The 13,312-nt window shown below is 41.2% G+C and overlaps 1 protein-coding gene across 1 annotated transcript in view; it reads left to right on the top strand.

The window, feature by feature from the left end:
• Positions 1-6,840, top strand: part of GPR149 (G protein-coupled receptor 149) — a 28,267-nt gene extending 21,427 nt beyond the window's left edge. Inside the window, exon 4 of the mRNA XM_009506541.2 lies at positions 6,267-6,840. Coding sequence (XP_009504836.2) covers positions 6,267-6,839 — 573 coding nt within the window. The 3' untranslated portion in view covers position 6,840. The remainder of the gene's footprint in view (positions 1-6,266) is intronic.
• Positions 6,841-13,312: the final 6,472 nt, after the last annotated feature.

The raw sequence follows: 13,312 nt of genomic DNA, 5'->3' as shown, positions 1-13,312 counted from the left end.
CAGGATCTCACGGTGAACATCACAGCGTTACACATCCTGCAGAGCTCCTGCAGCGTTCCCAAGTGATGAAATGCATATGGATATATATTAACCAACTTTGAAAATTACAGAATTGCTGTTTCTCTGATGCAAACCTGCAGAAAACAGTCCTCCAGAGGGATAGCTCAGATTCAGTGCTAGACTGCAACTTTTACGAGACCTGGCAGATATTTTTTGGTATTGATTTAAAGCTGGCCTCAGCATAAAGGTAGCAGTTTTGGTTTATGGAATGTTTTGACTGGGGAATGCTGTGATTTTTATTAATTGAAACATCTGAGCATTTTCAAATTTAAACCGCTCAACCCTACCAGAAATCTAAAAATTAATTTTAGAAAGGTAAACATTTTATATACTTATATGTATGCATACAATGAAGAAATAACTACTTGTATGTATATATGTATGTGTGTACATAGAGAAAAAGTTCCTTTAGGAACTGGTTCCTTTAGGAACCAGAACAGGTTTAATTTTAAAACTCTGTGTTCAAGCAGATAAGTGTCTGATCCTTCCTTCACCTCTCCTAGTTGAGAGTGAGTAAGGCCTCACAAAGACAAGTCTTCACTTCACAGGATCAGAATCACTGGTAGCAAGGCTTCCTTGTCCTGTGTAGTTGCCATGGATGCCGAACTGGTATGGGATGCGTAAGAGTTAGAAAGAATGCACTTCAGCTGTGGGGCGTCTTTGTGATAGTACTACAAATCCTGGTATAACTAATTCTGATAAACACAGTACTGGCGTTGTAGAAAAATGTCTACATTTTATTCAGGAATAATGGTAATTACGTATGTGTATCTAATATGCTGCAAAACTGCTGAGACACAAAACCTGCAAAATGGCACTTGGTTGAAAAGCTAGGCTTTCATTTTATTTCACAAAACTCTTTACCTTTATGCTAGTGCCTGATTCCTGCATGCATTGTCAAGACAGCATCATAACATTGTCTTTCTGAAGACGATCCAAGAAACAAGTGGCTGTAAGTTTTCTGTACCTTCTTAAAAACACCTGTGTAGAAGTGCTTTAAAAAGACAATGCAGAGCATAAATTGTGTGGGCGGAGTTAATACGTGTATTGCTTTTAGAAACGACATTTTCTTTCAAATACAGGAATACAAAGCGTGTGGGCAAAACAGTGTGGAAAGAGGTCAGTGGAGCATTTTGGGCCCAGGCTGTGAGAGTGAGATGGCAGACATTCAGAAACAGCACAGAGGATCTCCTCTTATTTTCACTGAAATAAAAATGAATCATAACCCTCTACAACTGTGGATGTTCTTGTTCATGCTAAAAAAATGCAGAGATGAGATACAGGAACCTGGCTGGATGAACTGAAGGCTACTGTTAAGTGATACTCAAATTGCTTCCCCTTCCTACTGCTTTAGAATTAAATTGCATTGTAAGGCTTAAAATCAGAAAGCTGAACTGTAGGTAACGATGGGAGCGGAAGATAAAATACTTCTTCACAGGATGTACCAGCACAGTCTGGTTTGCTAGTAGATTCCTATTTATTGCCACGAATGTGTCATAAGAACCAAAACCAGATATTTAATAATGATATCAAGGACAAGATAAGGGTCACATTCTGTTCTCATTAATAGTAATTTATACTGAAAGTAGTGCCAGTAATAATCAATTTTACCTGGCTATACAAAAAAACAGAAATGCATTCTTCCCTCTTTTGGGCTAACAGTGTTTTTATTCATAGAATTTTTTCTGTTGGGCAGCTTGACTCTAGGGCGAAGCTTGCAAAGCAAGCACAAGGTAGGTGACATCTCTGAACCCAGGAGGGAGCCTGGCTGTGGTGTTCAGTGCCCTGTGCATTTCTGAGGAGCTGAGGGGCCAGATCAGGTTCTCGGTTGCCAGCCCCTTTCTGGCTCTGGTGCAGAGTCCTTTCAGGTACTCTGGCCGCAGAGGGATGGTCACCATCTGTGGTCGCAGCGGCTATCCTCCAGCATGGAGCACAGAAGTCTTCCTGGGGCTGTGGCACTTTCAGGCCAGCCAAGGTAGTGCTAGTTCCCCTCAGCACTTAGCAGTGAATTTTCAGTTCAGTGGCTCAGATCTCTCCTCAGGCTTTATTCTTGCCTTCCCCTATCATGTAATTCCAGGGTTTGATTAAATTTTTAATAAACTCTGCTTAGTAAGTTCTATAGTATCATGCAAATGCTGCTTACTTTTTTCAGTAATTTTCTGGGTTTTTTTAAACTTTGAACTTTTTGCATTGGTGATGAATGGGGTTGTTTCACACACATGTACTTCATCAAAGCTTGCAGTTAACAGTCTAGTTTCCTTGCAAGTCAGTTGCTGCACTGAGGGAGTTTAAGCTGTGATTTGAAAGCTGCTCCCTGCAAGGGCAGTGGTTTCTAGGCAGGCGCCTGTCACAGTCACGAGTGCATGGCATTATGATGCACAGTTTGCAAAGAGACAAATGGATTCTTTACTTGTAGAAACAGGTGAAGATATCTATAATTGAACAATATTTCTACTGGAATTGTTCTAGTGGAAAATGACGTAGTTTACTGGCTTCCTGGTTAGTGACTGGGAAGTGGCATAGAAGACTTGGTATATCCTGTTCACTTCTAAAAGTAAGTACTAATTTCTTAATAGAAAACAGACTTTCTGAAAGAGCCACTAAATCTGTGGTAATCAGAAAATTTCTTATTCTCCAGTACTGGAGTATTCATTCCAGAGAGTGAGGATTGCTCATTCTCCCTCCAGGTGCCTCAGACATATCCTCTATCTTCTTGACGTTCAGTCTGACAAATCCACAATGTTTCATTACGTAGAATATAACCTTGCACTGAAGTAATCAGCTCTTTTTTTTTTTCCCATACTCTTTAGATGTCTTTCTGTATAATCTAAGTGCTGTTTTAGACTGTTCTTCAGGCTCTGAGCTTGACTAACAGCCAGAAATGCAGACACTTTCAGCTGCCCCTGCAAAGGACTTTCAGTGTTGATTGCAGAAACTAGACAGGGGGCTGGAAACAGAGCTACAGGGCTTGTATGCAATGGAAACACCATTCTAAATGCATGTTAACAAAATCGTAAAGTATCCAGGCTCTATCTATTGCAATGTCCAAGACACTAACCTTGTGCCTCTGACTGTGCTGCTTAGAACAGCGGGCTTTGCCACCTGATCTTACCCAGAGGTGGATTTGTTGCTCTGTCCTCTGGTGGCCTTAGTAAGCACCTGGGATGGAAGATAAGAGGACAAGAGCTTCCTCAAGCTGAGGAAACAGTTATTCACACATCACTCCTTTCCTGGAGGAGTGATCCTATTACTAATTACTACAGAAAATATAAGTGCCAACACCTAACTATGCTTTAAAAAAAAGCTCCTTCGTCATTGCTTTGAAACAAAGGCTGCTGGTGTTTTCCCTTAGGAGAGCTAAGCTTGAGGGAGCCCCTGTACCTGCCACGGCTCTGTACTGGAAGAGCAGCCAGGAGCTGGCAGTGAGCTGCTGTCATCTAACATTCACCAGTCTAGGACCTTTGTCGGCTCGATGCCACCGCACAATGGCTGCCTCTGTAACTTCACATTGGAAGAATGCTTGAGGACCATTTTCCTCTGACGAATCTATTAAGGAGACTAATACAACTTTGATCTCCTTCCAGGAGGGCAAGCCAGCTCTGAGGGTTTTGTAAGGCAAATTCCTTTTTCGAAGGACCACATTAAGTCACAGTCTGGCAAGATTTTTCTACAAAATGAAACATAATTTAATTTTCATGCTTTTCAGTGAGCCACTTGATTTAGCTGTGTAGTTGTAAAGTTGTGCCTAATCTGATAAAAGCCTCATCACAACAGCTTCCTTGAGTAATCAGCAAATAGTCGCCCTTCCCAGCTCCCTGTGAACAATTTCACCTTTCCAATCAGTATCCTAAACCTTTCTGGTTTTACTCACTTTCTCAGTTTTACCTGAAAGGAAGTGTTAAACAGAGCTGGTCCAAGTGGGAAGGGGTCCTTTCAGTGCTGAAATAATGCTAGCACTTCTCCATACTGCCAATTATTAGACCTGGTCTTTCTGTCACTCCTTTTCTTCCTCTCTCTCTATTCATGCAGTTTGCACAAGACAAATCAGTTACCCAGGAGGACAATAGTGGAGCTTCTGCTTCCAAGGGTGAGCTCAGGGCACCCCCCTGTAACTTGCATGGGAAAGACTGGTCCTTCCCAAAGTCCAGAGTTTCTGCAGTTAGTCTCTTGGTTGCAGGTAGGTTAATCACAACACTCACAAACGAAAAGGTATATCCTGCTCTCCTAGACAGCTGTCTCCCTCTCTCATCTTAGCCCTCCCTTGCATGGACAGGAAGAAACGTGAGTGCTAGCCAAACTTTTTTAATGCCTCAGACTTACACATCCTGATAAATTGACTGTCTGCCATTTTTTCACCTCATGCATTAATTGCTCTAATAATGTTGCTTATTCCCAAACCATCCAGAAAGTTACACGCTACTAAAGAGGGTCTCTGCACATGTGTCTGTGTATAGAGGAAGGACAGGGGAGGATGAGGTTTGGGCTGGTGATTTGCCCTGTCAGGCAGCAGTAGCAGGAGGTAGGGAGGCACCTTAGCTGGAGAGGGAACTGCAGTGCAATAGGAGTAAGGGTGCAGTTCACATAACAATGTGATCTGGAGATATTTGAGGTAGATTTAAAAGGTCATCAACAGGTCCTGAAAGCAGTATAGCAACAGCAACACAGAGACTGTACAAGGTGATTCACCTTGCTGCCTGGCAGCTTTTCAATACCCTCAGTCCACACTTCTCCCTAATGTCTGTGTGGGTGCAGAGCTGGATTCTGCAGCTTCCCCTGTTTTCAGTAGTCTTCTCTGTCATGCCTTTCCCCCGAAACCAGAGCAGCCTTTCCTTGTGAACCACCCTGTCAAAGTCAGCAATTCACAGCCTGCCAAGGAGTCTGCTTTTGGCAAAGTTGTGGTTCATTTTTAGAGTATTTTTTAGACAGTCAGAGCAAGTTTTCAAATGGTAATCCCTGCCCTTCTCAGTAACCAGTCAAAGCCCAAGTGCAGCAGAGCAGATGAGCCCTCAGATTCTCCAGAACCTGACTCTGGGGTTTCTTTGCTGTGTGTGTCTACTTATGCCATCATTTTTGTTCTGTCCAACATAGGTCACTGAGTGGGCAACCTCCATAGTTAAAAATGACAGTCTTTATAGCGTGACAGGGAGAGTCAGGATCTATCCTGCAGCACTATGGAACGGAACATATAACAACCTACCACTAAGTCAGCTACCACAGTCCACATAGGAGCAGGCTGTGTCCTCTGTTCTCCACGCAGGCACTCGCAGTGATTTCTTTTGTAATGCCTTTATTTATTTACAGCCTCTGAAACAATATTTTCATTGCAACTGCTAAAAACCCTTGGTTTGAGCATGACCTTTAGTACTGCAGAACTGTAACTGAATTTTCTTTCTCTCCCTTCAAGTGTGTGAAAAATTCTTTACTGATAAATTCAGCTTTGCTGTAGAAAAGAGATCCCGTCCTGGCTTCTAGAATCACATGAAATGTGTTTGGCAGCGAGGTTCTGGATGGGCCCTCTGGCTGTCAGGGTAGTGGTGCTGTAAATCCTTGTTATAGATTTCCAGCTGATACTGTTGAATGAACAATATTTCCACTATAAAAATAAAATTGATTTAAAAGTTCCTTGAAAAATATCTGACAAGTTGTTTTGGGAAGTTCAGCTTGGTAGTTAAGCCGCCTAACTCAGGCACCTAATTTAGTCAAGACTAATTAAGACAGGGTGCCCAAGGGAGACAGGTGTCATCAGCGTAAGGTCCTGGTTTCGAACAGTTCTCTGGTGTTGTTTCTCTCCTTTTGGTGACTGTATGAGAAGCATTAGGAGATCGGTATCTTGATCTGATTTAAGCAGAGTAAAAACACTTTCAGAGGTGCCAGTGAGTACTAGCTAGAGAGGTGCCTGCTAGTGCTGGCTGTCTCGTTGTGGACTGGCTGCAATGAAACATTAAGGCTATCCTAATAACGTGTGTGTGTCCATAAGCTGTAGCCGAGGCGCAGTCATTTGGGACTTCACTTTTTAAACTAAAGTGTATAATTCTAAAACACTTCTTTCTACTCTTTAAAGTCATAAATGCCAGGTTTTAAAAATACTACAAGGAAAAGTCTGCAAGAGTAAAATAAGTTAACAAACTAAGCATAATTGGCTTATAAATAATGGATACTAACTTAAAAAAAAAGCATTAGGTAATGGTCATTCTTTCTCTTTTCAGCGATCAGGTGGGGCGTTAGCTATCCCTCTGTGTGCATTTCAGGGAACTGTGTCTCTTCAGGCACCCACAGGAAAAACGCTCTCTTTATCTACATATGAGGTAAGCACTGAAGGGCAAAAAATAACACCCACGTCAAAGAAAATTGAAGTATACCGATCTAAAAGTGTTGGTCACGAGCCAAACCCAGAGGAGTCTCCTCATACGTTTGCTGACACAAGCGTTAAAATTCATTTAGAGGTACTTGAAATTTGTGACAATGAAGAGGCCCTGGATACTGTGTCAATCATCAGTAACATCAGCCAGTCCTCCACACAAGTAAGGTCTCCATCCTTACGTTATTCACGGAAAGAAAACAGGTTTGTCTCATGTGATTTAGGGGAAACTGCCTCCTACTCCCTCTTCATACCATCAAACAATCCTGACAGCGATATTAACATATCAATTCCAGACACTGTTGAAGCTCATCGGCAGAATAGTAAAAAGCAGCATATGGAAAGAGGTGGTTATCAGGAAGAAATACAAATGTTGAATAAAGCATACAGAAAACGGGAAGAAGATGGCAACAGCAATTAAAAGGCATTTAATCTAGACATTTAAACTGATTTGACAGACATTGCTCCTCTTGACTCAAGTTACACTAGCAAATACATTGTCAACTGTTTTTTCCTAACATATAAATTAATTTTATTTGGGTACACAGTTAAAGAGATTAAAACTTTTAATCATATATGGATGGGATAACAAATACTTAAGTGCTTTACAGCTTTGCACAGTGAATTTCAAGTTATTTATATATAAATTTATTTGAGGAACATGTGTCTAAAAGGAATCCTAAATAAAGTCTTAAAAAACGGCTTTGGTTGCTTGTTGGCAGTGTGTGTCTGTCTGCAGGAACCTGCGGAAAATGAGGGAGCAGCTCCGCAGGTGGGAAGTTATAACAGTTTTGGCTGACTTGTGATTCTGCTCTTACTGATGTGCCAGACTTTAAACATTTCTCTGAAAAAATGTAGCCCAAACCTGAGACTAGCTCATTTAGTTGACTAAGTAGAGGACTAAAAGATATATAAATGGTTTAATTTTCTATTGCTCTATACATGATTCATATGTAATACCTATGTAAGTGGCCATTGTATAGACCTTTGAATATGGGTGGCTGAAACGTAAGCATGCACATTTTGTAAATACGACATTTTGAAACTTCTGAGTGTTCTCATGGTTGACATTTCTCTGATGAAATGTGACAAATGTTGGTTAAATTTACAGCAGTTACTCTGAAGAGTCCTTTTTTTTTGCCTCCCTGATCTCTTACCAAGTTAAGAAGTTTCCCAACCTTACGGAATATTTGCAACTCAATCCAGATAAAGGCAGCATTTGAAATGTTTGAAGAGCTAGGATGTCAAAATTAATTTGAATAATTCTTCATGTCTGGGTTGTCCCTAAGCAAGGAATGCTTAGGGAAAGTTTTCAATGCCATGTTCCTCCTCAAGGCCCATGTGAAGCTAATACTTTTCTCAACACAACTAGCTAGCAGATAGTTGCAGGAGTCCCACTGGCTCACTGCAAGAACACTACTGTTTTTTCTGCCGTATATATTCTGTCAGTAAACTTGTCATCACTCCTCTCTGGATGGACTCTCATGCTTTAGATCTGAGTCAGGAGCTGGGGATTACAACTGCTTTGTGGCTCCTCAGGAGTGGGGAAAGGAGCTATTCAAGGTGGCCAAACTTAGAGACTGAGCTTAGCCAGGAACCTCAAGAGAGTGGCCTAGTTACCTAAATTGGGTCCCAACCTGGATCACCATCAGGAGAAGCCCATCTCTCTACTGATTTATGCGGAACCTAGAACTAAGTCTAAAGCCAAGCTAAAACCAGTGACTACTCTAATCTGTGTCAAATTCAGACAAGCCAAGGTGAAAACGGTGAATGGAGTCCTCAAGTCATACATTAAATACAGTGCATATACTTGAAATGCTAATGCATTTTGACTGAGATCTCTTTTTCTGAGGGTTTGTCACTCATATCAGTTAAAAAGAGGTAAATATGCTCTCAGGACTTTCAGCAGTTTGATTGAAAATGACACTGCTTCTTTAAGGAATAGATTTAATTTCCAGTGACATGTGTGACGACATAATCATCTAGGTATCTGCAGTCACCGTGTTCTACACTGAGTGGGAACATGCAAGTGAAAATAAGCACAACCCTGTTCAGGATTCCTTTATGGGTTATGAACAGACAGAGCAAAAGGGCCAAGTACTATGTCTCTTTGCGTTCAGCATTCAATATGGAGGTATGAAAACAAGCAGATGACTTGCCTTCTCACTTCACCAACATAAATCAGGCCTGCCATTGCAATCAGTGGGGCTGTGCTGGTGTGACAATGATGTAGCACTGAAGAAAATCAGGGTCAAAGACTGCAGGTTGCTGTGATAGAGATGGATCACTCTGCAAGTTGTGCTTCCAGTGTGCTGCCTTTCCGATGTGAAAACAAGGGCTCTCGTGAGATTGCCTCAAGGCTCTTAGTTCCACTAAGATGCTATGTTATATCTCAGATTTAACAAGAAACTACAGTAGAAGAAACGATCAGTGGTAAGTCTGTTGAATAAATCTATATCCATACATGTAGAGAAGAGAGACACATTCTGCTGTCTCTGAATATCTTGCTTTTCTTTGTGTTCTGTAGAAGGAACACAGGAAGTATCTTCATAGCAACAGACACCCTCGATCCAGATAAAGGTAGCAAAGTTGTGACGGATGATACAGTCATCACAACGTCAGTTTGGTCAGGTGTTGTGTTTTCCCTGGAAATTATTTGGACTATGTTAACAAGATTATGTGCTGATGTGTTAATCTCTGATGGATATATTTACAAAGGGTTAAAATTTAGAAGCATTAAAATTATGCACGGCTGACCCAGAGCTTGACCTAATTGTAGCGTATTGTCCTGATGCTGTACTAAAACACAGATTTTATTTAATGAATCTGTAAACTTGATAATGTACAGAAGTCTGATTTTTTTTTGCTCTAAATGACTCACCTCATTAAACAATTTAAAGTGTCTGAAAACCCAGGCTGTAATTATTGAGTAGATATCCGCTCCTTGCACAACGCACCAGAAAACTTGCTGTTTGAGAAAATTTGCTGCTAGTTTGTTTATTCACATAAATGTTACGGTGTCTTCATTTATCATTTGGGCTTAATTTTTAAAACAATTCTTTTATAAGAGTTTTTAAGGAAAATTGTTTTCTTCCTCCTGTGTTGTTTTTCCCATCTGACCTTTAATATATTTCAGTGACAGCTTTTGACATTTGAGGGCAAAGTGTTTGTCAATGACCATTTGAAGTTGGCTTGAAAGAGACCTCATCTCCGTTCAGACACCACAGCAACTGACCGAAAAAAATCCCTTGGAAAATGTGACTTGAATCAGCAGTGCCTGGGCTTCCCCTGCTCTTAGGATGTGGGTTGTTGAATAATGCAAAGGCTAGAAAACCAGAAACTGGGAAATAAGCTTTGAGATAATCTTCAGTATATCCAGTGGGTCAGAGTTTCCTTTCAGTGGCACTCATGTACACTGAGAGTAACATTACATTAACAGAGCTACAAGAAAGATAAATCTGTAATGTACAGGGCCAGGCCCAAGAGTCCCAAATGCCTCAAAGGATTGTGGTTCTTGAAATAAAAGATATAGCCAGGTGCTGAAATGTACATTTTCTGTACTAATCTTGATAGAAAATATATCTTACAGCATCATATGATTTCAAAATACAGTAATTTCATAAAAAATAATAAATGTTACTTATATGTTATTTTACCTTTATAGATTTGAGGTTGATGCATAGATTCTGGAACACAGTTTCACTTCCAGGTATGTATCACTATGATAATTTCCAAGATGAGTGTTTGAGTGTTATGTTCCTCACTCTTAATGAATTTTGCAGATTTAGATGTCTCAGAGCAGAATAAAATCTGCTTTTCTATACTTCAGCAACAGCTCCTATAAAAATTACAATACCCATAGCTGTGCACTCTTGTATGTTGCACACTCTGTTTCATTAAACAAACAAACTAATTTTAAAGACCTTCAGACCTTGCACAAACAATCTTTTCTCATAGAGACAGTCCTGCTGACTGCAGCACTGCTAGTGTCCAGTAGCAAGATTTACTCACTGGATGAGAGCTGTAACATGGGATCATCTTTTATTGGGTCTCCCCCTTCCGAGTGTTTACCTCATGGGTTTCATGTTTCCTCATTAGAATTTGACTTCAAGGAATCTCACTTCAAAGTACTGAAAGGAGAACACTCTCTTCTGTCCTCTTTGAGAGTGTGCTGCCACGTAGAGACCATTATGTACACTTGAATTATTTTACATCATGATAAAGTGCTACTGAAGTGAATGAAAACTGAATGTGAACAGTGGTTAAAAGGAGTTTAAAAGGCCCAGTAATATGTAATCCACTGAGATAATTTCAAGAAATATATCTTTCCATGCATAGAAGAAAATGATCTTTACATTAATAGATCATGCACATTTGCTATCTTTCCAACATCTAAATCTATGAATCTACTAAAAATATTTTAGTTCGTAATATTTTCTTTAGAATGTGTGTTTTTTCGCAGTCTTAAAAAGACATGGCTGAAATGCAGTAGCTGCATGCTATGGAAATTTTATCTCGCACTAAAATACCATTTATTTCAAACGTGTGCATGGCTTAAGTGTCCAAATACACTATCATGGAGAGACAGTGGATCAAACAGAATTAATCTGTTGAGGTCACCCGAGTGATTCAAGGTAACCCTAGAATATTTTTCTTCAATAATTTTAAGGAGATAAAACAGGCAAAACCAACTTTCTGACAGCTTGCTTAGGCATGCAGAACGTAACACGAGGTGCAACGGCGTGTTTAAGTCAGGCGGCGTCTGAGAGTGTGGCCACACACATTGCTGAGGGGATACACGCCGTAAGCCCTGGCTGGTGGTATGTGTTACAGATCGTCACTGGGGGCCCTTCCACTCCAGGCTTCGCTAGTTCCAGATTAGCATCAGCCACGTCTCCTGCCCTGGTATATCTAAGTAACAGAACTAGAGATAATAATTGCCCCAATTTATATTCACCTACAGGCTAAAGAAGGCCCAGAAGGCAAGCTCATTTGTGTGTGGGTAATGTCGTGTCACTGCCATGAAAGTTCATACCTGAGCAGCAGGGTGTGTTTTCCCATCTAGTATCCTACCCCCTCCATCCTTTCAGAAGGACTTGTGCCATCCTCTCTTGTTTGGCTGTATAGATATGACAGCAACATACTTCAACAGGGGATCTTTTAACATTTCTTAGGTTTCAGAGAATTTATTTTGTGCTAATTTCCTTCGGCTCTTTTTTACTCCCTAGCTGGTTGTCACTGTGAGACTTTTGAGGAATGCTATGAAATTACTGTTAGCTTATGTAGGATGACAAATGCAAGAAGTCAATGAGTGTGCTTCCTAGTCTGCATTAAGCCACACATGCAGAATGAGAAGAGGAGAAGTAAGGAAGGAGTATATTTCTGCCTAGATTTCTCATTTCTCTCCCACGCTCCTTCCTGTAATTTGCCTTTCGAATGATCCTCCTCAGTACCCTTCAGTCCTTGTACTCTCTGTTCTTGGTCCCCTCCTTCTCCCTCTTGTCTCTGGGTAACCTCACCCAAAGTTCAGCAACTTGCTATGCTGATGACTCAGAGATCTTGCTCTCTGTTCCTTACTTGTCTCTTTATTCAAATTAAAATCTGAGCTTCCTTGTACCTGAAGTGGGCATAGCTATAGAGACCGCAGGATGTTTCTTGCACAAACCCTCCTGTGCAAGACCGTAGCATGACACTGCGCCATTTTGTAGATGTACAGATAAGCTCTGGGTGAATTGGTAGGTCTGCGCAGGACACTGTGGTGCACCACAGGTCTCATCCCCAGTGCGGTGCGGTGTCGTCCTTGGAGGAACGGGCCCCAACAGCCATCTGCTGCCTACTGCCATGATCACTAAGAAGAGCTCCATTGACTGCCTTGTCACTCACCTCCATAACCTGAGATGTCGTTGAGTAAAAGGCTACAGACGCGTGCTACAACAAGGCGTTGTGATTTGGGTCTGCATGTTTTAAGGCCATGGAAATAATCATTTCCTTAAGCATAGAAAAGGATAAGCCTTGCAGCAAGCCAAGTGGCTACTTGGATGCATAAAGCTTTTTTTGAGGGGAAAGGAAAAAAGAAAATACGGCTCTTTAACTCAAGCACCTAGTTCTTATTTCTTTACATAGCCAACTGCTGAGAGTTGCTGGACTAACTGCAGGTAAACTGTAGGCAGATTAAAAAAGAGAAAACGGTTTCCTTTGAACGAAGCAGTCCTTTACCTGAAAGAAGTTTGAAAATCAGTGCGTAACATTGTGTTTCAGAGATCTGAATGCCAGTAATTTTTAAACAAATGTAAATCATACCAACAAAGAAGAAAAGGCAAAATAATTTGTAAAGAAATAGGATTGAAGAAAGCATTTATAGTTGCACAATGGCATTCAAGGAAACAAAATGAAGATTAATTTGCTGTTGAAAGAGTAATAATTCTGCGAATGATTTTATCTAATTTAAAAGGTTTCATTTAACAGTCCAGAGAACTTGGACGAAGCATACCACACACAGCAGTGCTCAGCCAGCACACCCAGACCTCGTAGCTAATCGGCTATGTATACTACATTCAAAAAAGAAAAAATAAGAACACCCATGTGGTACGGAGAAAGGGTTGTAACCCCATATGTAATGATGGAGACCAACATTTAAAGCTTCCTTACAACCTTATCTGCCACCTTAGGAAGGGAAATCAAAACGAATATCTGTAAATTGAAGCGAGAAGAGGTAATTTATGCAAGACGAACTCCAGTGATATATCGCCTCATTCCGTCGCTATGACGTATCATTCCCACGGGAGCACGGCCGCCCTCACACCGGTGACGTCACGCCGCCGGCGGCGGGGCGGGGCGGGGGCGGGACTCCAACCCGCGACTCCGGCGGCGGGGGCGGGGCGGCGGGCGGAAGTG

This window comes from Phalacrocorax carbo, chromosome 7 (genome assembly GCF_963921805.1).
Source record: "Phalacrocorax carbo chromosome 7, bPhaCar2.1, whole genome shotgun sequence".
NCBI lineage: Eukaryota > Metazoa > Chordata > Aves > Suliformes > Phalacrocoracidae > Phalacrocorax > Phalacrocorax carbo.
Note: the sequence above shows the minus strand (reverse complement) of the source record. Positions and strands in the feature narration are given on the sequence as shown.